The 25,089-nt window shown below is 48.0% G+C and overlaps 3 protein-coding genes across 3 annotated transcripts; 1 reads left to right on the top strand and 2 right to left on the bottom strand.

Moving 5' to 3' along the window:
* Positions 1-9,260, bottom strand: LOC309364554 (uncharacterized protein). The gene is made up of 4 exons (XM_081902122.1): positions 9,122-9,260; positions 5,816-6,575; positions 4,759-4,867; positions 1-2,546 (listed from the first exon to the last, which is right to left on the bottom strand). Exons 2-4 carry the CDS (start codon positions 6,530-6,532, stop codon positions 1,393-1,395), a joined length of 1,980 nt encoding a protein of 659 aa, XP_081758248.1. The 5' UTR covers positions 6,533-6,575; positions 9,122-9,260; the 3' UTR covers positions 1-1,392.
* A 3,334-nt stretch (positions 9,261-12,594) lies between these two features.
* LOC309364815 (uncharacterized protein) lies at positions 12,595-18,224 on the bottom strand. Its single transcript, XM_081902742.1, has 3 exons — positions 16,568-18,224; positions 15,222-15,327; positions 12,595-13,398 (listed from the first exon to the last, which is right to left on the bottom strand). The coding sequence occupies exons 1-3, from the start codon at positions 17,273-17,275 to the stop codon at positions 12,731-12,733; spliced, it is 1,482 nt and encodes a 493-aa protein (XP_081758868.1). The 5' UTR covers positions 17,276-18,224; the 3' UTR covers positions 12,595-12,730.
* On the top strand, positions 15,145-25,053 carry LOC309364841 (zinc finger protein 24-like). Its single transcript, XM_081902792.1, has 4 exons — positions 15,145-15,162; positions 19,533-20,272; positions 21,734-21,863; positions 23,870-25,053. Exons 2-4 carry the CDS (start codon positions 19,538-19,540, stop codon positions 24,457-24,459), a joined length of 1,455 nt encoding a protein of 484 aa, XP_081758918.1. The 5' UTR covers positions 15,145-15,162; positions 19,533-19,537; the 3' UTR covers positions 24,460-25,053.
* The last annotated feature ends 36 nt before the right edge of the window (positions 25,054-25,089 follow it).

The following is a 25,089-nucleotide window of genomic DNA, read 5'->3' as shown; positions in this document are numbered from 1 at the left end:
AGTTTCTGGGCAGAACGATGGAGGTGGAGACGCTCCTTCAGGTATACTGGGCCGAGGCCGTTTAGGGCTTTAAAGGTCAGCACCAACACTTTGAACTGTGCTCAGAAAAGTACTGGGAGCCAATGTAGGTCTTTCAGGACTGGTGTTATGTGGTCTCGGCAGCCACTCCCAGTCACCAGTCTAGCTGCCACATTCTGGATTAGTTGTAGTTTCCGGGTCACCTTCAAAGGTAGCCCCACATAAAGTGTATTGCAGTAGGTGGCACCAGAGGCAATGGCACCCAATTGTAGTTTTCTCTCCATCTTCTGCTTCCCTGCTGAGTTCATTAAGGGGCAGCACTCAGTGAGGAAAAGGAAGGTGACAGCCAGGGCCACCTTCTGGACAGGATGACAGGTTTTTGTGGGCTAGTTGTGGGCAGATTGAGGTTGGTGGGGCAGTGCCCCATTGGCCCTCACGGACCAGCTTCCATTGTCACTCTAGAGGCAGAGGTCCTAGGCTCGACTGAGAAATAGGCCTGGACTAAGACCACTTCCTATGAACATTTGTCACCCGCTCTGCTCCTAGAATTGCAGCGTTGGAAGGAAAGGGACCCCAGGGTCATCTAGTCCAGCCCCTGCAATGCAGGAATCTCAACTAGATCATCCATGACAGATGGCCTTCCAACCTCTGCTTAGAAACTTCCAAGGAAGGACAGTCCACCACCTCATGAGGGAGTCCGTTTCACAGCCAAACAGCAACATCCAGAGGGCCAAAGGTTCACCATACAACAAAGAGGCATGAGCAAGCTCAGGGAATCCTAAATTCTGCAGAAGTGCAAAGTATCTTTAGAGGAGAAAAATCTCTTAACTGAGGGGGCCGGGGAGGAGACGACCCAAAACATCTCAGTGAAAACTGGGAATGCTCAAGGACCACAGAATGTTGATTGTTGGAGAGGGTTAGAACGGAGTATCTTGCAAAAGGGCATGGCTGGCAGGCTGGCACCCTGAACAGGAGGCGTTCCACGATGCAACACTTTGTTGCAGATCTCGCCCATTTTCCCCATGTGGGTACTTTCATGCAATTTTCAGAAGAGTGCTTTGACCGGAACCGTTTTCACTCCAAATTGTTACACAGTTTTATCCTTATTTTATTCTGTTTACATAAAATGAATTACCATGAAGTGATTCACGCCATGCCAACAAAACGCACCAACAAACAAAAATTTCCGGAGAGAACATTAAAAGCAACTACTGTTAAGCCTCTGTTGCTTCTAACTACCTTTCTAGCTTCAGAAACCCAGGATGGGTGTGGCTCCGAAAGGAACAGATCCATCTGTTGTCCTAATAACGTACATGTGATTAAGGGAATTCTAGTCCGTGGCATATTAACATGCCGCAATAACCGTCTCGACTTCTACGATGCCACCAGACCGTTGGCAGGATTCGTGGAAAATACTAAGACGGCCATTCCTGCGTTAAGCATGTGGGCAGGTTCGGAGGGCATCTTCCCTTCCGTGTGGATTCTCTGATGTAAAGTGAGGTTGGTGCTCTGGCTGAAGCTCTTCCCGCACTCGGAGCACGTATACGGTTTCTCCCCGGTGTGGATCCTCTTGTGCCTAATGAGGCTCGACTGGTCGCGGAAGCTCTTGCCGCAGTCGGAGCACATATATGGCCTCTCCCCTGTGTGCATTCTCTGGTGTGCACTAAGGCTCCCCCTGTGGCTGAAACTCTTCCCACACTCCAAGCACTTGTAGGGCTTCTCGCCGGTGTGGACTCGCTGGTGCTGGATGAGGCTGGGCTTGTCCGAGAAACTCTTGCTGCAGTCCGTGCACCGGTGTGGTTTCTCCCCTTTGTGGAGCTTCTGGTGCCTGAGGAAGTTTGTGCTCTTGTTGAAGCTCTTCCCGCACTCCAGGCATTGGTACGGTTTCTCCCCGGTGTGGATTATCTGGTGCGAAGCCAGGTGGGCGCTCTGTACGAAGCTCTTCCCGCACTCCAGGCACTGGTACGGTTTCTCCCCGGTGTGGATTATCTGGTGCGAAGTGAGGTGCGCGCTCCGACCGAAGCACTTCCCGCACTCCAAGCATTTATACTGCTTCTCCCCTTTGGGGATTCTCGGATGTTTAGGAAGGTCGGACTGATCACAGAAGCTCTTGTTTGTGTCCGAGCATTTATACTGTTCGTCACCTCTGGGGGCATCTTGATGTGATCTAAAATCTGAACCGTGACTGAAACACTCTCCACCATCCAGATATATATAAGAGTTTTCCTCCTTCTGGAGTGTTGCACATCTGGTAAGCTGTCTGCTCTCAATAATGTCCCTCCCAAACATTGCAGTTTTATTTTGTTTCTCCTCTGTGTAGATTCCCCAGTGATCACTGGGATACTCGCTCCCTCTTTTTTCTGTTTGGTTTTCCTTTTGGACCAGGGTTTCGTGGAAGTCTCCACCCTGGCGAGGGATGGATGCAGGTCTCTCTTGGCTCCAGAAATTCTCTTTCAGCTCTTCGTACTTGGCTCTTCCTGAGAAATTCCCACACAGCTCCCCTTCGTTCTTGCTGTTCCACTCATCGCCTGTTGAAATTAAGAGGAGGAACTCAATAAAGGACCCAACAGAGAAAACTACCGTATTTTTCGCTCTATAGGACGCACCCGACCATAGGACACACCTTGTTTTAGAGGGAGAGAACAAGGGGGAAAAAATTCTCCCCCTCTCTGCCCAGCGCCCCTTCAACGAAGCGGGAGGCACTGCGCAGAGAGGGGGAGAATATTTTTTTTTGTTCTCCCCCCCTAAAACAAGGTGCCGTTCAAGGTGCATTCAGTCACCTTCAGGCAGCTACCTTGGAAGCCTGGAGAGCGAGAGGGGTCGGTGCGCACCAACCCCTCTCACTCTCCAGGCTTCAGTGAAGGCAACCTTCCGCTGCTCCCCAAGCTGGTCTGCGAGCTTCTCGGGGCTGCCGGGGAAGCCCAGGTTTACCCCCCTCCACCCGAGCCCCAAAGAGCAAAGAAGCCAAGACAGCAAGTGGGATGCATCCCGCTCACTGTCTTGGCTTCTGCCATAGCCGCGTGCAACCTCTCCAGCCGGGAGAAGCTGCGCAGGGCTATGGCTTCTTTAGCCCCGCGCAACCTCTCCGGCAGGGAGAGGCTGCGCGCGGCTATGGCAATGCCCCCACCTCCCGCAAAAGCCCACAGGAGCCGCGCACCCTTTAAGGAGTGTGCGGCTCCTGCGGGCTTTTCTATGAGGAGGGTGAAGGGACTGACTGGCCGCGTCAGTCCTTTCTCCCTCCTGAGGAAAAGCCCGCAAGAGCCGCACAGAACTTGTGTGCGGCTTTTGGGGGGTTTTCCTGCCTTCCTCCCCCCTACATTCACTCCATAAGACGCACACACACTTCCCCTTACTTTTTAGAAGGGGGAAAGTGCGTCTTATGGAGCGAAAAATACGCTAAATCTCTCAAACCGGTCTTCTAAAGCAGGGGTAAGGAATGTGAGGACCTCAAAGATGTTGAGAAAATGTTGACCTACCACATAAGCCAGCCTGGTGTAGTGGTTAAAATTCTGGACTAGGACCTAGGAGACCAGAGTTCAAATCCCTACTTGGGTCATGAAGCGAACTGGGAGACCTTGAGCCAGTCACTGCCTCTCAGTTGGTGGGGATTAAATTATGCCATCTTGGGCTCCATGGACAAAAAAAGTGGGCTATAAATGCAATGCAATAAAACAAATAAATGTTGCTCTGCTCCTCTGAGGTTTGGTTAGGGCCGACTCAGAGGCCCTACTCTGTATTATACATTTAAAGCAGTACTGTACCAAAGAATTGTGGGAAATGTAGTTTGTTGAGGCTGCTGAGTTTTGCCAGGAGACCCCCTATTCCCCTCACGGAGCTACAATTCCCAGAGTGGTTGAACAATCAATTCCTTCAAGAATGACATATCTTTGCTCGTGGGGATGTTGAGCATGAGGAATATTTTCCCCCCTCTTATTTTGCGAGTGCTCACTGGTAAAAAAAATTCTGGTCCAATGTGTATCAGGAGGTATCTATTACCTTAAAGAAATACTGGACAAATGACCTTGCAGCTTCCACTTCTAAATATATAACCTAAAGAATTGGCAACATGGCTGCTGGCAGAGCACAAAAACGGAAGATTCTGGAAGGCCTGCAGATATATCTGGTGTGTAAAAATGCATGGAACCAGGAGATGGCAGAAAATCTAACCCACAATATAATGGTTTCTGAGGCCTGGAAGATATGGAGCATTTTAATATTGTGCGTACAATATCATTTCCACCAATAACAGCTAACCTCCAGGGTTCTTTGGCAGTACCAGTATGGGAAATAATGGACCTCTTAATGTTTCTGCTCACAAACGTCTTCTCACACCTTCCAATTTTCTTGTCAGATTAAGAGAAGAGACACATGGTCCTCTTTCTGATATTTCTGTATTTTTTACGTTTGTGTGTGTATATCATATGTATGATGGAACAAAATACATTTAAGTATTCAAAACAACAACCTGATGCCTCCTCTCAGGGAATTGTGGGAATTGTAGGTAAAAATATTCAAGGCAGGTTGTAGAGCCAGGCTAGTGGCTTCTTTGTGAACCACCCTGAGACCTTTGGGTATAGGGCGGTATATAAATTCAATAAATAATAATAATGATTATGATTATGATTATGACAGGTGTGACCTCAGGTAGAGGGGCATGTGGTCTGGGAAGAGTCTTAGGGGTCTGAGGTTAAGAATGTTACAGAACATTCCAGAAGGTTCCAGAAACCACCCCCTTCTTACCCAACAGGCTTGCCTCCCTGTTGTCATCTTCCTGCTTTGCCTCCACGCACAGTTGCTTCTGCTCCATCTCAGACAAGGCTTGGCTTGTATCCGTCTCCTCAAATGCCGCCTGTAACACAGAGGAGAACTAAAGGGATCGTTCTAATCCTCTTTCACACCCAGTTCATGGCTGCTCCTTCATCACTTATGGGGAGAAGAATAAAAGACGGCTGAATTTTTTTTCCTTTTTTAATTGCATGTACACATATATGAAGGGACGCGGGTGGTGCTGTGGGTTAAACTACAGAGCCTGGGACTTGCCGAGCAGAAGGTCGGCAGTTTGAATCCCCGCGACGGGGTGAGCTCCCGTTGCTCGGTCCCTGCTCCTGCCAACCTAGCAGTTCAAAAGCACGTCAAAGTGCAAGTAGATAAATAGGAACCACTCCGGTGGGAAGGTAAACAGCGTATCCGTGCGCTGCTCTGGTTCGCCAGAAGCGGCTTAGTCATGCTGGCCACATGATCCAGAAGCTGTATGCCGGCTCCCTCGGCCAGTAAAGCGAGATGAGCACCGCAACCCCAGAGTTGGCCACAACTGAACCTAATGGTCAAGGGTCCCTTTACCTTTACCATTTTCCACATATATGTGCACCTCTCAAAAACAAATCTGTCACTAACATAGCTCAGGACCTCAATACTTCAGTTATTATTATTATTATTATTAATAATAATAATGGCTGCCACTATGTACACCAATAGCCTGCCTTTCCTTCATCAGGGAACTGGAGGTTAGCATTCATGGGGTTCTTAGGCAAATTCTCATCAAACAGCAAAACATAATAATAATAATAATAATAATAATAATAATAATAATAATAATATACCATGGCCAGCAGCTTCCCTTCTCAACCCCTGCTCCAGCATGGAGTTGGAAGGGACCTCAAGAGTAATCTTGTCCAACTCCCATCTCAACATGCGATCCCCCATCCAATTCGAAACCTCACCAGACCCTGCTTAGCTTTGCTGAATGGGCCGGCAGTTATGCCGCTGCACCACAAGCCCGGCAGCGAACATGCGTCACCTGCTTGGACAGCTTCTTGGTCCCCCGCAGCCTCAGCAGGAAGTCGTCCGCCAGGGCCACTGCCTGGGAGCAGGTCTCCGGCCCACGCGGCCTGACCCAGCTCTGCATCTCGGGCGGCAGGACGGCCAGGAACTGCTCCAGGATCAGCAGCTCCAAGATTTCCTCCTTGCTGCGGCTCTCAACTCTCAGCCACTGCTGGCAGAGCTCCCGGAGGCGGCTGTGAGCCCCTCCAGGACCCTCGGCCTCCTGGTAGCGGAAGCGCCGGAAGTGCTGGCGCTGCTCCTCCTGCCGCATGGCGTCCCCTCGCAAGATGGCCGCCTTCACTTTCCCATAATCCTCTCTGTCCGCGGCCTCCAAGTTGCCAAAGGCACGCTCGGCTTCTCCGCTGAGGGCCGGCAGGAGCCGGGCTGCCCACTCCACCTTGGGCCAGCGGCAGGCTTTGGCCACTTGCTCGAAGGAGGACAGGAAGGCCTTGGTGTCGTCCCAGGCCTCTTCCGCCAAACTCGGGGACGCCCGTCCCGACGGAGGGGATTCCACCGTCTTCAGGAACTCTTGCCACTGGGCCTCCCACTGCTGCAGGGACCCCTCGTCCGGTTCCTGCTTAATCTCTTCTCCAGGCGTCTTCGGAAGGAATTCCCCCACGGTCTCGGGCTGGAGTGCCCAGGGATCGTTCCTCCTCGTCCCCTCGCCCGCCGGGTCTTGCTCCTCCATTTTCATCCCGGGCTGATCTCACAAAGAGGGCGCCACAGGGAAGGAAATTCTAGAAAGAAGAAGGGCGAGATTCTAAACAGTCACGATGAGTTTCCTCCCTGGAGGGGGAAAGAAGAGGATGGGAGAGTGAATGATCCCACAGGAGCCCCTATTTCAAGTCGGGGGCCACATTCCTTTCTGGGCAACTTCCCGAGGGCCGCATGCGAGTGTTGAGCAGGCCCAGAGGCATCAGGGGTTAGAGCGGCAAATGTAGATTTTCCCCTCGTACGGTCAGCTAGTATCAACACAAACCCCTCTCCATCCAAACAAGGTTAGGGTCTGAGTTCAAGGGCACAGTCGGATCAGGTAAAACCACTCAGGGAGGGTATGAGGCAGGGCAATGAGGGGTGAGAGCTGGGGAGACATTACAGGGCTGGAAAGAGAAGCTTGGAGGGCTGAATTTTCTCTCCTGGCCTGAAGTTCCCCACCCCTGCACTGTTCCTAGAAATAATGGCCACCTATGCTAACACGGGTGGCGCTGTGGGTTAAGCCACAGAGCCTAGGACTTGCCAATCAGAAGGTCGGCGGTTCGAATCCCCACAACAAAGTGAGCTCCCGTTGCTCGGTCCCAGCTCCTGCCCACCTTGCAGTTCGAAAGCACATCAAAGTGCAAGTAGATAAATAGGTACCACTCCGGCAGGAAGCGCTGCTCTGGTTCGCCAGAAGCGGCTTAGTCATGCTGGCCTCATGACCCGGAAGCTGAATGCTGGCTCCCTCGGCCAATAAAGCGAGATGAGTGCCGCAAACCCAGAGTCGGCCACGGCTGGACCTAATTCAGGGGTCCCTTTACCTTTACCTATGCTAAATATATGCAGAGAATATGTAAATTATGTAATACATGCAAATTTGAAGCAATACGTCCCCATCCCCGTATATGCTCCTTTGGGAGCAGGGGGGCTATTGGATTGTTTTATTATTTTCATTATGCATTTTGTTTTATATCTTGATTTTATTCTGTGAACTGCCCTGGTATATAAATTCAATCAATCATAATAATAATAATAATAATAATAGTAATAATGGCAGGATATACATTTAAGAAATAAAATAAATGTAATACATAAATAAAATTTGGAATTATATAGGCACGTCAAAGGAAGTCTAGTCCAACCCCCTCCCACTGCAAGGACGTTGCATTTCATGACCCACGGTGGGAATTTTGGGGCTGGGGCGGGTGTTATTGAAATATCGTTGGCCTCGTCTGCAGTTTACATTTAAAGCAGTATCACAGAACTTTAAACAGTCCTGGCTTCGGCCCAAAGAACCCTGGGAGCTGTAGTTTGCTAAGGGTGTTGAGGGTTGTGAAGAGACCCCTATTCCCTTCGCAGAATTACAATTTCCAGAGTGGTTTAATAATCAATTTCTCTTCCCAGGAAACTCTGGGAATTGTAGTTTGGGGGGGGATAGGGGTTTCCGAACAACTGTCAGCAGCACCCTTTAAAAACTACAATTCCCAGGATTCTTTGTGCTAAGCTATGGTGTAGAGCCGATGGGGCCTTAGAAGGTGCAGCCAAAATCCCATCTGTGCTGCTTAAATAAAGTTTAAGGAACTGGACGGACCCACACTTAAAGGTAAAGGTAAAGGGACCCCTGACCGTTAGGTCCAGTTGTGGCCGACTCTGGGGTTGCGGCGCTCATCTCACTTTATTGGCCAAGGGAGCGTACAGCTTCTGGGGCACGTGGCCAGCATGACTAAGCCGCTTCTGGCAAACCAGAGCAGCGCACGGAAGCGCCGTTTACCTTCCCGCCGGAGTGGTACCTATTTATCTACTTGCCCTTTGACGTGCTTTCAAACTGCTAGGCTGGCAGGAGCAGGGACCGAGCAACGGGAGCTCACCCCATCGCAGGGATTCGAACTGCCAACCTTCTGATCAGCAAGTCCTAGGCTCTGTGGTTTAACCCACAGTGCCACCCACGTCCCACACTTACGGACCCGCACTTACTCAGAAGTAAATCCTATTGGGTAGCATGCAATCTTTGCCATGCTCAGAGCAGGTCCATTGAACTGAATGGGCTCTGGTGCATGTGCGCTTTTTCTGCGGTCTGGAGACAAGCCTCATCCAATTGCATTAAATACTCTTCTCCCCACCCCAATTTTATTTTTTATTGCTTTTTTTATTTCTTCTGCGGGGCTAGAACTGAGATCCTGTGGAATCCAAACGGCAATGCAATAAATGCAATGTGTACGAAATAAGAGGAGTGATTAAAAACTGGATTAAAAATCATACGACATCTAGCCCAGCACATTACAACTGCTACAACAGGGAGGGTGCTGGGAAATTATTAAGCGATGGGGCCAGGATCCTCAGCGGGAAGTCTCAAGTTCGATCCCCAGCATCTCCAGGTCCCAAGCCTGAAATGCAGGAGAGCGGCTGCCAGCCAGTGTCGGCAGCACTGAGCAAGACAGACTCCGTCTAAGGCGGCTTCTAATGTTCCACCCTCCCTGCTTTTCAGTGTTATTGTAATAATTACGCCTCATTCTTAACCTGTTTTTGACAACGCGACGATTCCCCTCGGATCAGGGGCTCCCTCCCAGCCAGCTCTCCTTCAACTCACCAGATCGCTCCAGATCCTTCCTCAGTGCAGATGGGGCACCCTAAATCTTTATATCGCTGGAGGATTTTGGGGGTGTTGGCGGGGGGGACACCATGCATGCATTTTCAAAAGGCAGTTTCCGGGCAAGGGTGGAGCCAGACTAGGAAGGGGGCTGTGCTATGCTAGGTTCACATCCTGGTCTCTTTTGCGTTTATTTATTTATTTGCTTTTGAATGAATGGATCGTTCCCGGGAGATCGAGGCCGCTCCGCTCTCAGTTGATCCTTACAAGTGCCTCTCTCTTGTAAATGGGAATTGCGAAAGCTTCCCTTGCCACTCAGAAACGCGTGGATATTCATTTGCACGGATGTTTTCCTCTTGTACACACCACGCCTTTGAAGCACATTCCCACGCAGCTCCGCCTGCCCAGGAACCCCGGGAGTTATAGTTTGCTCCTCGCAGAACTACAGTTCCCAGCACCCGATCTTGCAGTGCTGGATTGTATGACTCGACTGTTCAGGGAAGAAAACACTTTAAAATTCAGCAGAGAATATTCTTCTGAACTGTATACCTACTATATGGAAGTTAACAAAAATGGATTTTACGCGCTCTAATGGTAGTCAAGAGGCTGATACCGATGAACTGGAAGAGTAAAGACATGATCACCTTTAATCTGTAATGAGAAATAACAAATCCGTGGGTTGATAATATGATTATCATATTGCAACAGGCTGCTCACAGCCGTAGACTCTGCTTGGATAAATACGACAATATTTGGAACGAATTTATACAAAATGTAATAGACGATTCATATTTACATTGGTATTAGGATAATAATATCGAATTTATAAAATAATGTATGGGTTATGTCTTTTTGAATATATTCATATAATGTCATTGTCCCCCGTTTATTACAAGATTGTGTGTTTTGTCCTTTTTTTTCTTTTCGCATCACTTTGCTGCTTTATATTTGATTTCCCCCCCAATAAAATATCAATTCAAAGTTGGGGGAAAACAAAACAAATGACCTTGCAGTCACATCTTGCAGTGAGGAGTTCCAGAAGTATGGTGCAATGGTTGAGTGTGTTCAGACTTGGAGCCAGGAGGTGGCATTGGACGCCAGCCCTACTCAGAGTAGCCCTATTGAACTCAGTGGGCATGGCTACTTTGGAGGCATTTGTTTGATTTAGTTCCTTTTATCTGCGTCATTCACACATCTACATTCACAGGGGCAGTTTGATCTGTTCTCATGGCATGACCCTAACTGCAAATTTATACATTGCATTTGAGCTTTAACCTGACATAGAACACACTTCCAGAAATATAACATAATACAGTGCAGGTTTAACACTCATTTTCATATTATTTGCAAAAATGTGGTTTTTGTGTGTGAAATTCGGGTCCAAGGTTGCCCAGCAAGCCTCCAAGCTGAGGTTGCAAATCTGGGTCTTATACTGCAACCCTCTGTATGCTTGATGAGACTTCCATTTAGGTTAATTTGATTTATTCCCTGGTAGCAGTCATGGAATTAAAAGACGCCTGCTTCTTGGGAGAAAAGCGATGACAAACCTAGACAGCATCTTAAAAAGCAGAGACATCACCTTGCCAACAAAGGTCCGTATAGTTAAAGCTATGGTTTTCCCAGTAGTGATGTATGGAAGTGAGAGCTGGACCATAAAGAAGGCTGATCGCCGAAGAATGGATGCTTTTGAATTCTGGTGCTGGTGGAGACTCTTGAGAGTCCCATGGACTGCAAGAAGATCAAACCTCTCCATTCTGAAGGAAATCAGCCCTGAGTGCTCACTGGAAGGACAGATCCTGAAGCTGAGGCTCCAATACTTTGGCCACCTCATGAGAAGACTCCCTGGAAAAGACCCTGATGCTGGGAAAGATGGAGGGCACAAGGAGAAGGGGACAACAGAGGACGAGATGGTGGGACAGTGTTCTTGAAGCTACCAGCATGAGTTTGACCAAACTGCGGGAGGCAGGAGTGCCCAGCGTGCTCTGGTCCAGGGGGGTCACGAAGAGTCGGACACAACTAAATGACAAAACAACAACAAAAGCTTGTCTAGTCCAGCTTTTTCTACAGCAATTGACAGTGGCTATCCTGGTTTTCAAGCAAGGGATGTATCCAGCCCTACCTGGAAATACTGGGGACTGAACCATGCAAAGCAGCAAGCTACAATCCAACACACAGCCTTGGTGTTGCTGCCCCAGTCCCTACCCCAAACACAACACCTAGGAATGGAAGCTTTCCTCCCTAAGCCTAACCGGGATTTCGAGGGAAGCAACACCAATTCATTAAATTGTGCTTCCATGTAAAAGTGCTCTACTGAGATATGGCTGTCAACGTTTCCACTGCTTAAAGGCTGCCTGAACTGTAGAAACTTGGGAGGGAGTCAAGTTTATCTCCATGCTCTGAAAAGCTGCTCTTGGTGTGTGTGGGTTCAGTTCTGCGGGCTAGGAAGGGACGATCACTCAACTCAACAAAATATTGCAGCACACCCTAATTCTCCAGCAATTCCTCTTCCCAAAGGGAACTAGACTCAGGCTGGCATTGCCTCACTGCCGGGAACACATCACATTGGTGTCAGAAGTTGTTTTAATTTACAGCTTTTCTAGGTGTAGAATGCAAGATTTCTTGCACCATTTGTTTGTTTGTTTGTTTGTCTGCTCAATATTTGTTGTCTTCCCTAAATAAAGAGAGCAGAGTAGCCCTAATAGGGCAAGGCGTTGTGGCTTGCTTGGGAGAAAACAAAGAGGGATAGGATCCCGCACTTCACAATACAAATTTGTGTGCGCACTTGTGTTCTGCTTTCTTTTTGCATCCGGGTCACAAAGGGAGAATATGTGACTTAGTGTATCAAAACCATTTCCGCCACCCAAGGATTGGAATTGCCCAAAAAAGATGTCAGACTGTTTTTGTTTGCCACGACAGTGGCAAGACTTTTATTAGCCAAAAATTGGAAATCGCAAGAGATACCAACAATGGAAGATTGGCAGATGAAGATGATGGATTCCAGTCGACCTGACTGGAAGAATCTGCGACCAGAAAGAAGAGGAGACACAAGAGGACTGGAAGAATTTTAAAGAATATTTGGCTCAATATTCTAACATAAGATTAAGAGAAATTTATTGGAAGTAATAATTAGGCTTAGGGGTAGAATAAGAATATGTTGTTAATAAACATTAAGGATTAAAATTTTAATAAAGGAGAAGAAGTTAGTAAATGTAAGAAGATAATATTATTAGAAATATCAATTTGGAGAACTGCTAAACAGGAGATATAATGAAATTCAGTTAGAGGGGATTCGAGGAAGTCAGTTATCAATGAAATGAAATTAGGATTTGGAAGTAAAAAATTCTTTTTTGTGTGTCTTTTCTATGTTGTTTTTGTGTATTGTAATGTTTTTCTTCCTTTTTCTTCCTTTTTTATGTGATAAATGTGAAAATCAATAAAAGTTTTTGAAAAAAAACAAAACATTTCCGCCACCCTTAAGGCAAAAATATTTTATTTTATTCCAGCCTCTTAGAACAGAGTCTGGCTGCTTATGTGCCGGCGGGAATGATCTGATGTGCAAGAAGGTTCTGCTCGTCGCTGAAACTTCTCCCGCAGTGGATGCTCTGATGTCTAGTGAGGCTGGATTCGAAAGCAAAGCTTGAATCTTTCGTCCCCTGCATGGACTCTCCGGTGCCTGCTGAGACTTGACTTGTAGCTGAAGCTTTTCCCGCAGTCCGCACACTCGAAAGCTTCTTCTCCTGCATGGATCGTCTGATGAATAGCCAGATTCGATCTCCGCCTAAAACTTTTCCCACAATCGACACACTTGTGTGGCTTCTTCCTGTGGCGGAGCCTCTGGTGCCGTGCAAAGTTCTGGCTGTGGTCAAAGCTCTTCCCGCGCTCATGGGGCTTTCCCTCCGTGTGGATCCTCTGGTGCGCAATGAGGCTCGTGCTCCAGCGGAACCTCTTCCCGCAATCCGGGCACTTGTAGGGCTCCTCTCCCGTGTGGATTCTCTGATGTCGGAGAAGGTTTGACTTGCGGCTGAAGCCTTTTCCGCAAACAACGCAGGTACTCTGCTTCTTCTCTGGACGCGGTTTCTGATGGGCCGAGAGCTTGTAGAACGCTCCAAACTGGCTTAGCTGGCCGGCTACGGGTCTCTGGTTCCACATCTCCATTCGATTCGCCCCCTCGAGGACGTCTTCTCGGTTCTCAGTGTCAGCTTCCTCCTCTCTGCTCTTAATTCCTCCTGACCACACCTCATGCGATTCCCATTTCTTCTCAGTCCCCCAAGCATCATCTGTTGGAATAAGAATAAAATGAGTATGTACAGGTGTGCGTGCGCATATGTTCAGAGCTACAGAATTGTAGGGACCTGGTCCAACCCCCTACGACGCAGGAGTCACAGCTAAAGAACCCCTGGTCTCTCCCGGCAACAGCCATTCGAACCACCTACAGCAGAAGTCCGATGCTAAAATGGATGCTGTCTCAGAAACTCCAGCGGGTGCAGAATGCTGCAGCGAGGCTCCTCACGGGGTCTCTGCCATGGGAGCATATTCACCCAGTGCTCTACCAGCTGCACTGGCTCCCGGTGGAGTACAGGGTCAGATTTAAGGTGCTGCTTTTGACCTTTAAAGCCCTTCACGGCCTAGGACCCTCGTACCTATGGGACTGCCTCTCCCGGTATGCCCCGCGGAGGACCTTAAGGTCCATAAATAGCAACACCCTAGAGGTCCCGGGCCCTAAGGAAGTTAGATTAGCCTCAACCAGAGCCAGGGCCTTCTCAACACTGGCTCCGGCCTGGTGGAATGCTCTGTCTCATGTGACCAGGGCCCTGCGGGATTTGATTTCTTTCCGCAGGACCTGTAAAACAGAGTTGTTCCGCCTGGCCTTCGGCTTGGAATCAATTTGATTCCCTCCCCCTCTTTCCTTTTTCCTTTCTCCTTCCTGTGTAGGAACTCCTATTTCAGGACTTCCCTGGCTTTTTTCTGGCCCATGGAGGACCAGTCTGGATAGTTAGCCTTGTTGAAGACTTGACGTTTTCATCCCCCCCAAAAAATGTTTTTGATTTGAGTTTCCATTGAAATGAGGCTGCATTTTAATGTTTTAAAGTTGTATTTTAATCTTCTTTTTTAAGTTGTATTTCAATCAATTTGTTTTTATATTGGTTGTTAGCCGCCCTGAGCCCAGTCTTGGTTGGGGAGGGCGGGTTATAAATAAAATGTATTATTATTATTAAAACTTACGGAATATGCAAAAATGGCGAAGCTAAGTGGAAGAATAAAAAAATCAAGCTGGCAAACTTTTTATAAAATAATGGAAATAGTTTATTGAATATTTACAGATAAATTGCGAACAGATAAAACCATTAGCAGGATTATTGTAATAACCTGCAGTTTTATAAGAGTATTTATTTACAGAAGATAATTAAAGGAGCAACTTAAATGAATTTGGATATGCAGAAGATATTTTTTTTAAAGAATATATTAAGGAACCGCAGAAAGAGGGGGAAGGAAGTCCAATTTTGAAGTGTTACCGGTAAATTGATTGTAAAACTAATAAAATGTATAAATTTGAAAAATATAAATAAAAAACTAAAGAAAGAAAAGGGAAGGGAAAGGAAAGGAATCCCATTGGGTCAGCTGAGACACCAGCACCTTATGGCCCCTTCCAGCTGGTCTTAAGAACAGCTTTGTAACTAAGTTGTGTGTTGTCCTCTTCCCTCCTAAACCCTCTTCCTTTTGTGCCATGTCTTTCAGACTGTAAGCCTGAGGGCAGGGGCTGCAATGTTAATGATCTTTGTAAGTCACTCTGGCAACCTTTGTAATTATGCCGGAGTGCTTGGCTGCGTGTTGGTTTTTTTCATTTATTCGTAGAATCTTAAGAGTTGGAAGGGACCCAGGGGGTCATTTAGTCCAACCCCCTGCAATGTAGGAATCTCAACTAGGAATCTCAGTCTCCTCCTCCCTCCCAATCCCTCTTCCTTTTCTGCACTGTCTTTCAGATTCTCCCATTACAGATCTCTGTTAGCCACTCTGGAGACCCTTTTTGGCTGAAGAGAAAGGTAAATATCCTTCAGGTAAAGGAAATAAATATCTGAAATACCACACTACAGATGCTGACCCAGAGAAATGGCATAATCTCCGCTCTCCTGTATGATCTCCCCACGGACGAGCCCCTGTCCAGACTCAGATGACGCCTGTTCCTCTTCATCATCAGGAAATTTCACCTGAAATAGTAGGCAGCGTTTTCAGTTTGTTTTGCAAAGGTAAGAGAACAGCTAAGAGAACACAGTCTATGCTTCTTCACTGAATTTAAAAAACTTATTCTGCCACTTTCAGGGCAGAGGCCAGCCAAGAAAAAGACAATTCAAACCATTAAACCAGGCTTCCTCAACCTTGGACCTCCAAGATGTTTTGAGACTACAATTCCCATCATCCCTGACCATTGGTCCTGCTAGCTAGGGATCATGGGAGTTGTAGGCCAAAAACATCTGGAGGGCCGAGTTTGACGAAGCCTGCGTTAAACAATCGATTTGTAGAAGTACATATTGTCTACAAAAATAAATAATACAACGATAATTGTCTGGGCGGAGATTCAAGTAAATTGTGCGTATAGAACAAGGTCCACTCACTCACTGCCCCTCCCCCCCGTAGCCCGGTGTTGTGTACTGAGTTGAATAGGATCCAAATTGCAGCAGTCTGATTGGTCCTAGAACAATAGAATCCAGGATGCAGCAGTCTGATTGGTCCTAGAAAAATAGGATTCAGAATGTAGCAGTCTGATTGGTCCTAGAACAATAGGATCCAGAATGCAGCAGTCTGATTGGTCCTAAAACAATAGGATCCAGAATGCAGCAGTCTGATTGGTCCTAGAACAATAGGATCCAGAATGCAGCAGTCTGATTGGTCTGCAGGAGCCACCCAAACCAACTCCAGGTGGAAATGAATCCGCAACCTGATTGGCCTACAGGAAAAACCCGGAATTAGCCAATCACGTGGGGCCCATTGTGTAAATAATGTATATAGTAAAGCAGACATTTTGGAGGACCTTCCATTTCTCCTCACTACTATGAGCTGAATAAAGAGCATGAAATCCACACTCGACTCTGAGTATATTTCACCCCCAAATCTGCTCTGGAGGGTTGAGGAAACCCCCTAAACTTGTAGGAGAACGGGAGGAGGGGGGGAATTCTGCTGTGTGAACAGACTTTGTTGCGTACATGCACATCCCACTTAGCGCTAAGTTGAATTCCACCCTATATGTATAGCTTTTCAAACAATTGTAGAGTTGGAAGGGAACCCGAGGGTCATCTAGTCCAACCCCCTGCAATGCAGGAATCCTTTGCCCAGGTGGAACTCGAACCCACGACCCTGATATCAACAGTCTCGTGCTCTACCAGCAGAGCTATCCCAAGCTGTTCAGGTCACCTGGTCCCACAGGGCCCAGGTGAGCACACCCTCCCTCACCTGTTCTTCCGCCGCTTCTCTTTGCCCCAGAAGGAGCTCCTCCGCCAGGGCCACCGCCTGGGAACAGGTCTCCGGGCCTCCTTCCCGAACCCAGCTCCGCACCTCCGGCGGCAGGACAGCCAGGAACTGCTCCAGGATGACCAGCTCCAGGATCTGCTCCTTGGTGTGCCTCTCGGGCTTCAGCCACCGGTGGCACAGGTACCAGAGGCGGCTGCAGACCTCGTGGGGGCCCTCAGCCTCCTGGTATCGGAACCGGCGGAAGCTCTGGCGCTGGGCCTCCGCACCGAGCGCAGCTGGGGAGCCAGCCTCCTGCTCTGCCATAATCTGCCGGCCGATGGAACGATGGGGAAGAAACATTTTGCCGCCACCCCACAGCACAGACTGTGGATCGCCCCGGTCCGACCCGGGGAACCGCGAGGCCTTCAGGAACGCCTGCCACTGGGCTTCCCAGTGCCGAGACAACAGCCCCCCGGTCGGTTCCTGCTTCATCTGTTCCACAGTCCACCTCAGAAACTGCCCCATGGCGCCCGCATGGCTTTCTTCCTCGAGACGACGGGCGTGTGGTTCCTCGCTCTCAGGGGTCAAGCCCATTTGAAGCCACTGCTCTAACGCAGCTGGGAACTGAAGGCAGGAGGCTGAGGGTTCCCCAACTCCTGCTAGAGCCATTTCCGCTTGCAGGGAGGATTCGAACACAGCTCTTTCCCTCATTAGTGTGCGGTGGGCCAGAGGACAGATGAGAACGATGGGCCTGCCCTTGGCCTTCCACCCAGAGCTATTTTTCTAGAAAAAGGGGGACCAGAGCTCACCGTGAACTTGGAAAGGGGTCACCCACATTCCAAGGCATGACTCTTGATCTCAGGGTCATGGGTTCGAGTTGGGTTGGACTAGATGACCCTCGGGGTCCTTTCCAAATCTACAATTCTATGAATTGTATGTGTGTGGGGGGGGATGGAGGGACGGGGACTCCTTGCTGATACAATTCAGGAACTGCTACTCTCAGGAACTTCGGAAGCTGCCTTATACTGAGTCGGGCTACTGGCTTATTACTGTCAACTCTGACTGGCAGCAGCTGTCCAGAGTTTCAGGCAGGGAGTCTGTCTCTCCCAGCCCTGGCGACTGAACATGGGAATTTTCTGCATGCCGAGCAGCACATGCTCCACCCACTAGGCAGCACTTTCTGAACACGCACCTCATTCATTGCACCCCATGCACCAACCTCCTGGCAATGCCAAAAATAAATCTCAGCCAGGCAGCATTTTAGCTGCAAAGCAGGCCAGGAAATGCATGGAAGGCTGTCCTCTATCCCGCCCCACTCCTCCCCTCGCTTGCCTCGCTAGGAATTGAGCCGCGGCTGTTGATTTAACCATTAACCGGCCACCTACCTCTATATTGCCAGCACGGACTGGCAGCAGCTCCCTAGTTTTGCAGCCCTACCTAGAGATGCCGGGGATGCATGCAAAGCAGACGCTCCGCCACTGATCTATGCCCCTTGCTGCTCTCCTGCAGCAATAAAAACCATTGCAAAAACAGCTCACTGCTTGGGAGGCTGCTGTTCCTAATGCAAACTGTTCTGTTAGCTTCTGGGTCCGGTCTTTGCTCCTTCAAAGGGTTAAATCCACCGAGCTCCGTTTCTTGGAGCGGCCCAGGAAATTTGGATGGGGGAAGTAAACAATGAGGACAACTTCCTGGGTCTAAGCCCCGCCCTCCTCCTGGCATTAGACTCCTGCAGAAGACAGACAGGTGGGTGATTTAAGCCATAAGCTGAAAGCTAGGATCATTCATAGTGGCGTGGTGGAAGGGAATTAATTCATGCAATGCAATGCAATGCAAAATAGGGAGGGGAAACCATTTAAAAATAGTAACCGGGCTCAGATTCATTCTACCAGAGCCAACCTTTCTCCAGATCCTTTCGAAAAATGAAATGTGAGGGTGCACAATTCTTTTTCTGTGTCTCGACAGGGGCTGCGGGCAGGTGACCTGGGATACTCAAAATGTCACTTGCTCAAAAATCCCAGAGTGATCTGAGAGTGATTTCAATACTGCCCTTGAAATATTAGCGCAAATCAAAACCAGGCGATTTTGAATAAATTTGAGTATACTGTACTATCGTTAAAGGCAAAAATAAAAATGAAAAGACGCAGAGTGGCCACAGATCTAAAAATGTCAGTCACCTCTACTGCATAGGAGGCAAATAATAATAATTTATTATAATAATTTATTATTTATACCCCGCCCATCTTGCTGAGTTTCCCCAGCCACTCTGGGCGGCTTTCAATCGAGTGTTAAAAACAATACAGCATTAAGTATTAAAAACTTTCCTAAACAGGGCTGCCTTCAGATGTCTTTTAAAGATAAGATAGCTGCTTATTTCCTTCACATCTGATAGGAGGGCATTCAACAGGGCGGGCGCCACTCCCGAGAAGGCCGTCTGTTTTGTTCCCTGTAACCTCACTTCTCGCAATGAGGGAACTGCCAGAAGGCCCTCGGCGCTGAACGATGGGGGTAGAGATGCTCGCTCCTTCAGGTATACAGGACCGAGGCTGTTTAGGGATTTAAAGGTCAGCACCAACGGTTTGAATTGTGCTCGGAAACGTACTGGGAGCCAATGCAGATCTCTCAGGACCGGTGTTATGTGGTCCCGGCGGCCACTCCCAGTCACCAGTCTAGCTGCCGCATTCTGGATTAGTTGCAGTTTCCAGGTCACCTTCAAAGGTAGCCCCACGTAGAGCGCATTGCAGTAGTCCAAGCGAGAGATAACCAGAGCGTGCAACGCTCTGGCAAGACAGAATGCAGGTAGGTAGGGTCTCAGCCTGCATACCAGGTGGAGCTGGTAAACAGCCACCCTGGACACAGAATTAACCTGCGCCTCCATGGACAGCTGGGAGTCCAAAATGACTCCCAAACAATTCATCAGGAAACTTCTTACTGATCTGTAACCTATTTTATTTCTCTCCGACTTGAGCAGGGGAAATGGCCATGGAGGAACGGAGAACGCAGCTCGTCTGCCCAAGTTTCAAGGTCCCGGGAATCAAAATGGAGAAGCTGGACTTGGCAGGCCCTGGCCAACGAGAAGGAGCAGGAGGAATCCCTCACACCATTGAGGCCAAGAGTCTGAAGGAGTTCCTTTGGTGGGCTGCTCCTCAGCAGATGAAGCGGGAGCCGGTTTGCTGGGACACCCAATGGCAGGACTTCCTGAAGGCTGTGCAGTTCCCTCGCTCTGGACAGAGGGATCCACAGCTGGGGGAATCCACCCTGCAGGCGGACAACGGCAGGGCGTTGGTGGGCACTGCTGGACATGGCCCGTGGCTTCTAGAGGAGACAGGGAGGTGGCTCTTGCCAAGGCCCGGCCGAAAGGCCCATCCGGCCTGCGTTCAAATGGCATCCAGTAGCCAACGGGACGAGGGGGATTTTGCCAGGACAGAGGCCAATCGCCAGCGGTTCAGGCACTTCCTCTATGAGGAGGCCGCGGGGCCTCAGGAGGCATGTGGGCGACTCTGGCAGCTGTGCCATCTGTGGCTGGAGCCAGAGAGAAGGTCCAAGGAGCAGGTCCTGGAGTTGGTGGTCCTGGAGCAGTTTCTGAGCATCCTCCCCCAGGAGATGCAGGGCTGGGTCCGCAGAGAGGAACCAGTGACCAGCTCCCAAGCAGCGGGCCTGGCGGAGGATTTCTTGAGGAGGCAGCTCAACGCTGAGAGGCTGGAGCGACAGGTGAGCAGCCAGAGGATAAGCTTAATGTCCTGTTTCTTCTTTCTTTCTCTCTTTTTTAATTTTTTTATAAATTTTATTAGATGTTACCAAAAAAAGGAAAAGAAAAAAAGGAAATAGAAACAATACATAGGTAAAGGTAAAGGGACCCCTGACCATTAGGTCCAGTCGTGGTCGACTCTGGGGTTAGGACGCTCATCTCGCTTTATTGGCCGAGGGAGCCGATGTACAGCTTCCAGGTCATGTGGCCAGCATGACAGAGCACCGCACGGAAACGCCGTTTACCTTCCCACCGGAGCGGTACCTATTTATCTACTTGCACTTTTGATGTGCTTTCGAACTGCTAGGTTGGCAGGAGCTGGGACCGAGCAACGGGAGCTCACCCTCTCGCGGGGATTTGAATCACCAACCTTCCCATCAGCAAGTCCTAGGCTCTGTGGTTTAACACACAGCACCACCCGCGTTCCACTAAATTTTATTAGATTTTACCAAAAAAATGGAAAAGAAAAAAAGGAAATAGAAACAATACATAACCATACATAAAAACATTCATAATTTTCCAGAATGCAGACTAGAAAAGAAGAAAGACGAAAGAAAGAAATGAAAAAAAGAATGAAGAGAAAAAAATACTTTTCATAATAATTCCAAATTCATACTTCAAACATTACAATATATAAATCCTAGTTAAAATATTATAAAAGACTTCCACCGCATTCACCACACGTCTCTTGGTTATCTAATTCACCTTTACATCTCTTTCTTCTTTCTTCAGTATGTTGTCTCTAACCGTTTGACAATTGTGAACAATAATCAGCAAAACTGTTCCAGGAAAGAAGTTCAGTAATATTCTGCCAGAAAATATCGCTTAGCGTAAAATGACAGTATTTCTTCTTTTAAAACCCCCTCAAAACTTACTTGAATTTGCTTTGCAGGAGGGATTGCAGAACACAGTCATTGCGGCTAGTGGCCACTGATAGCTTTCTCCTCCATGAATCTGTCTAATCCTTTTTAAAGCCATCCAAGTTGGTTACTATTAATGTCTCCTGTGAGATTGAGTTCCGTAGTTTAAAGCGAATTGCTCTGCAAATAAGCACCGCGAAGACCCCCAACACCCACTGCAATGCGCTCTACATGGGGCTACCTTTGAAGGTGACCCAGAAACAACAACTAATCCAGAATGCGGCAACTAGACTGGTGACTGGGAATGGCTGCCGAGACTACATAACACCGGTCCTAAAAGACCTACATTGGCTCCCAGTATGTTTCCAAGCACAATTCAACGTGTTGGTGCTGACCCTTGAAGCCCTAAATGGCCTCAACCCACACAGAGGGCCTTCTTGGTGTTTTAAGTATGTTTTAAAGCAGGGTTGTAATTTTTTCTTGATTTTGCTGCTTTATCTTTTGTCAGCGGCATATAGATTTTATGAACTAAATAAGCAAAAGAGACACTCTTTGCTCTTTCAGGAACTGGAACCCTACAAGGAAGTCGTGGTGGACTTCCCCGAGAAAGAGGAGGTCCCGCCGTGCCTTGAGCAAAAAGGACGCCTCTTCGGGGACGCCACGCAGGAGTGTACCGAGGGCAGCATGCAACAAGGTCAGACACTATTATTATTATTAATAATTTTATTTGTACCCAACCCATCTGGCTGCCTTGCCCCAGCCTATCTGGGTGGCTTCCACCATATACGGAAACATAATTAAACATCATACATTAAAAACTTCCCTACAGATGTCTTCTAATCTCCTTGACATCTAAGGGCGGGTTTTCCACAGGATGGGTGCCACCACTGAGAAGGCCCTCTGCCTGGTTCCCTGTAACCTCACTTCTTGCAGGGAGGGAACTGCCGGAAGGTCCTCGGAGTTGGACCTCAGTGTCCGGGCTGAACGATGGGGGTGGAGACGCTCCTTCAGGTATACTGGGCTGAGGCCGTTTAGGGCCTTAAAGGTCAACACCAATGGTTTAAATTGTTATCACATGGTGCTGACAACCCCAAATTTGGGGGTTCAATACCTATATCTAACAGCACCTCTATAATATTGTTATATATTTGTAACCATATGGACCTGGCATTTCATGGCAAATTGAGCTTGTCCAAAACAGGCAGAGCACCACCTTCCAGTCTAGACAAACCAAACACCTCTGCCTAACACAGGAACATAGGAAGCTTCCTTATACTGAGTCAAATCATTGGTCCACCAAGCTTAGTACTGTATACACTGACTGGCAGCAGCTGGGAGTGGGATTCCAGTAGGGGACCTTCCCAGCCCTACCTGGAGATGCTGAGTATTGAATCTGGGACCTTATTCCTCTGAGCTATGGTCCTACAGACTGTAAATGCCCCTGAAGGACCAGGTGCACAGCCTGGGAGTCATTTTGGACTCACAGCTGTCCATGGAGGCGCAGGTCAAGTCTATGTTCAGGGCAGCTATCTACCAGCTCCATTTGTTACACAGGCTGAGACCATACCTGTGTGCACACTGTCTCACCAGAGTGGTGCATGCTCTGGTTATCTCCTGCTTGGACTACTGCAATGCGCTCTACGTGGGGCTACCTTTGAAGGTGACCTGGAAACTGCAACTAATCCAGAATGCGGCAGCTAGACTGGTGACTGGGAGCGGCCGCCAAGATCATAGAACACCGGTCCTGAAAGACCTGCTTTGGCTCCCAGTACGTTTCCAAGTGCAATTCGAAGTGTTGGTGCTCCTTTAAACACCTTCCAGTCCTTGTCTATCTTCTCTTTTGGGATCCTTCTGATTTCTCCCATTGTTTTGGATATATTGTAATATTCCAATAATTTGGTGTTTTAAGGATATTTGCAAAATCATATTGAAAAATCAGAACTCTTATTAGAAAAAATAAGTTCCATCTTAAATACTGAAATACTAAATAAGATGGATAACATTGTGTAACAGAAAAAGAAGCAGAAAGTTGGCTTTAAAATGTGTAAGAAAGTAATAGAAGTGGAAAGAAACTGCAATTGAGTAGACTGGAAGTCGAACACAAGGGTGGGGTGAGGGGTGAGGGATGGTGGTGGGAAAAGGAAGTATGTGTGGGATTGAGTGTGGGTATGTATGAATATTTTTTAAGGACTGTATGAAATGTAAGTTTGTTTGTATATTCGTAATATGTATGTACACTGGTACCTTGGGTTACATACGCTTCAGGTTACAGACTCCGCAAACCCAGAAATAGTACTTCGGGTTAAGAACTTTGCTTCAGAATGAGAACAGACATCGCGATCTGGTGGCATGCAGCAGTGGGAGAAGCGGGAGGCCCCATTAGCTAAAGTGGTGCTTCAGGTTAAGAACAGTTTCAGGTTAAGAACGGACCTCTGAAACGAATTAAGTACTTAACCCGAGGTACCACTGTATTAATGTTGAATTATTTTAATAAAATAATACAATAAAAAAACCAAAGTGTTGGTGCTGACCTTTATTTATTATTATTATTATTATTATTATTATTATTATTATTATTATTATTATTATTATTATTATCATTATCATTATTATCATCGTCGTCGTCACTAGGCTGAGTTTCAGTTTGTCTACTCCTGTCCAGTCTGTTACTCATTTCACCCTTTAAAAAATACATTGCAGGCGATGGCACCGAAGACAAGCCAGAGAAGAATTGTGAAGAAAAGCCCAGGCAACCACAACCTGTCGAGAGCTCTTTGTGGGAAGCCGAAATCAACGCTGTTCAGATCAAGAGCCACGCGGGGGAATTCCTCGAAAGCAGAGGGAGAACCCGTGCGGGAGAGAAGCCGTACAAGTGTCCGGAGTGTGGGAAAAGCTTTCTATACGGGTCGGATCTCATCAAGCATGAGAGGACGCACACCGGGGAGAAGCCATTCGCCTGTACAGACTGCGGGAAACGCTTCAATCAGAGCTCGCACCTCATCTCCCACGAAAGGGTCCACACGGGAGAGAAGCCCTACAAGTGTCTGGCGTGCGGGAAGAGCTTCGGTTGGCGGTCGGACCTTGTAAGACATCAGAGAATCCACACAGGGGAGAAGCCCTACATTTGCCCCGATTGTGGGAGGAGCTTTAGCGCCAGCTCAGACCTTACTAGGCATCAGAAAACCCACACCGGAGACAAATCCTACAAATGTGTGGCCTGTGGGAGAACGTTTAGCGGGCGATTGCAGGTTGCTAGTCACCAGAGACTCTGCACCGGGGGGAATTGCTGAAACCAGGAAAAAGCCCATAGAAAAGGGCATTCTTGCGACTAGACAGTGAGCAGTCTTTTTGCGTGACAAGCGGGGTATATTTCTTCAAGGAGGAGTCCTCAGTAATCTGTGGTTTGCTCTGTTTCCTAGCAAAATTTTGTACGTTGAACCAAGATTTCTGGTGTGCTTAATAAAGATGACTTTAAAAAAAAGCTTTATTTGCTGAAGTTTTCAACAGAACGATAACTTTACACTGAAATCTTGGAACCCATTAAAAGGACCTTTATTTTAGAAGAGGGCAGGGACTTGAAACATCACCTACACAATGCTTTGTAATGTGTAAATTAAAGCTCAATTGCTGCCATTTGTAGACTTATTTGTAGACACCGGTCCTGAAATACCTACATTGGCTCCCGGCATGTTTCTGATCACAATTCCAAGTGTTGATGCTGACCTTGAAAGCCCTCAACGGCCTCGGCCCTGTATACCTGAAGGAGTGTCTCCACACCCATCATTCAGCCTGGACATGAGTCTGACCAAACTGCAAGAGGCAGTGGAAGACAGGAGTGCCTGCTGTGCTTCTGGTCCATGGGGTCACAAAGAGTCGGACATGACTAAATGACTAAACAACAAATAAATTCATAATAATAG

Source organism: Podarcis melisellensis (assembly GCF_964234715.1).
Source record: "Podarcis melisellensis genome assembly, chromosome: 2".
NCBI classification, from domain to species: Eukaryota; Metazoa; Chordata; class Lepidosauria; order Squamata; family Lacertidae; genus Podarcis; species Podarcis melisellensis.
Note: the sequence above shows the minus strand (reverse complement) of the source record. Positions and strands in the feature narration are given on the sequence as shown.

What these genes read in the sequence shown, in the direction of transcription:
- LOC309364554 (XM_081902122.1), bottom strand. Translation starts at nt 6,532, where the DNA reads ATGAAAATGGAGGAGCAAGACCCGGCGGGCGAGGGGACGAGGAGGAAC. An exon ending in CCAAGAAGCTGTCCAAGCAG is followed by an intron (nt 4,868 to 5,815) that starts GTGACGCATGTT and finishes TCTGTGTTACAG; the next exon opens with GCGGCATTTGAGGAGACGGA. An exon ending in CAGGGAGGCAAGCCTGTTGG is followed by an intron (nt 2,547 to 4,758) that starts GTAAGAAGGGGG and finishes TAATTTCAACAG; the next exon opens with GCGATGAGTGGAACAGCAAG.
- LOC309364815 (XM_081902742.1), bottom strand. Translation starts at nt 17,275, where the DNA reads ATGAGGGAAAGAGCTGTGTTCGAATCCTCCCTGCAAGCGGAAATGGCT. An exon ending in GAGAAGCGGCGGAAGAACAG is followed by an intron (nt 15,328 to 16,567) that starts GTGAGGGAGGGT and finishes CTACTATTTCAG; the next exon opens with GTGAAATTTCCTGATGATGA. An exon ending in AGATTATGCCATTTCTCTGG is followed by an intron (nt 13,399 to 15,221) that starts GTCAGCATCTGT and finishes TTATTCCAACAG; the next exon opens with ATGATGCTTGGGGGACTGAG.
- LOC309364841 (XM_081902792.1), top strand. Translation starts at nt 19,538, where the DNA reads ATGGCCATGGAGGAACGGAGAACGCAGCTCGTCTGCCCAAGTTTCAAG. An exon ending in CTGAGAGGCTGGAGCGACAG is followed by an intron (nt 20,273 to 21,733) that starts GTGAGCAGCCAG and finishes TTGCTCTTTCAG; the next exon opens with GAACTGGAACCCTACAAGGA. An exon ending in CGAGGGCAGCATGCAACAAG is followed by an intron (nt 21,864 to 23,869) that starts GTCAGACACTAT and finishes AATACATTGCAG; the next exon opens with GCGATGGCACCGAAGACAAG.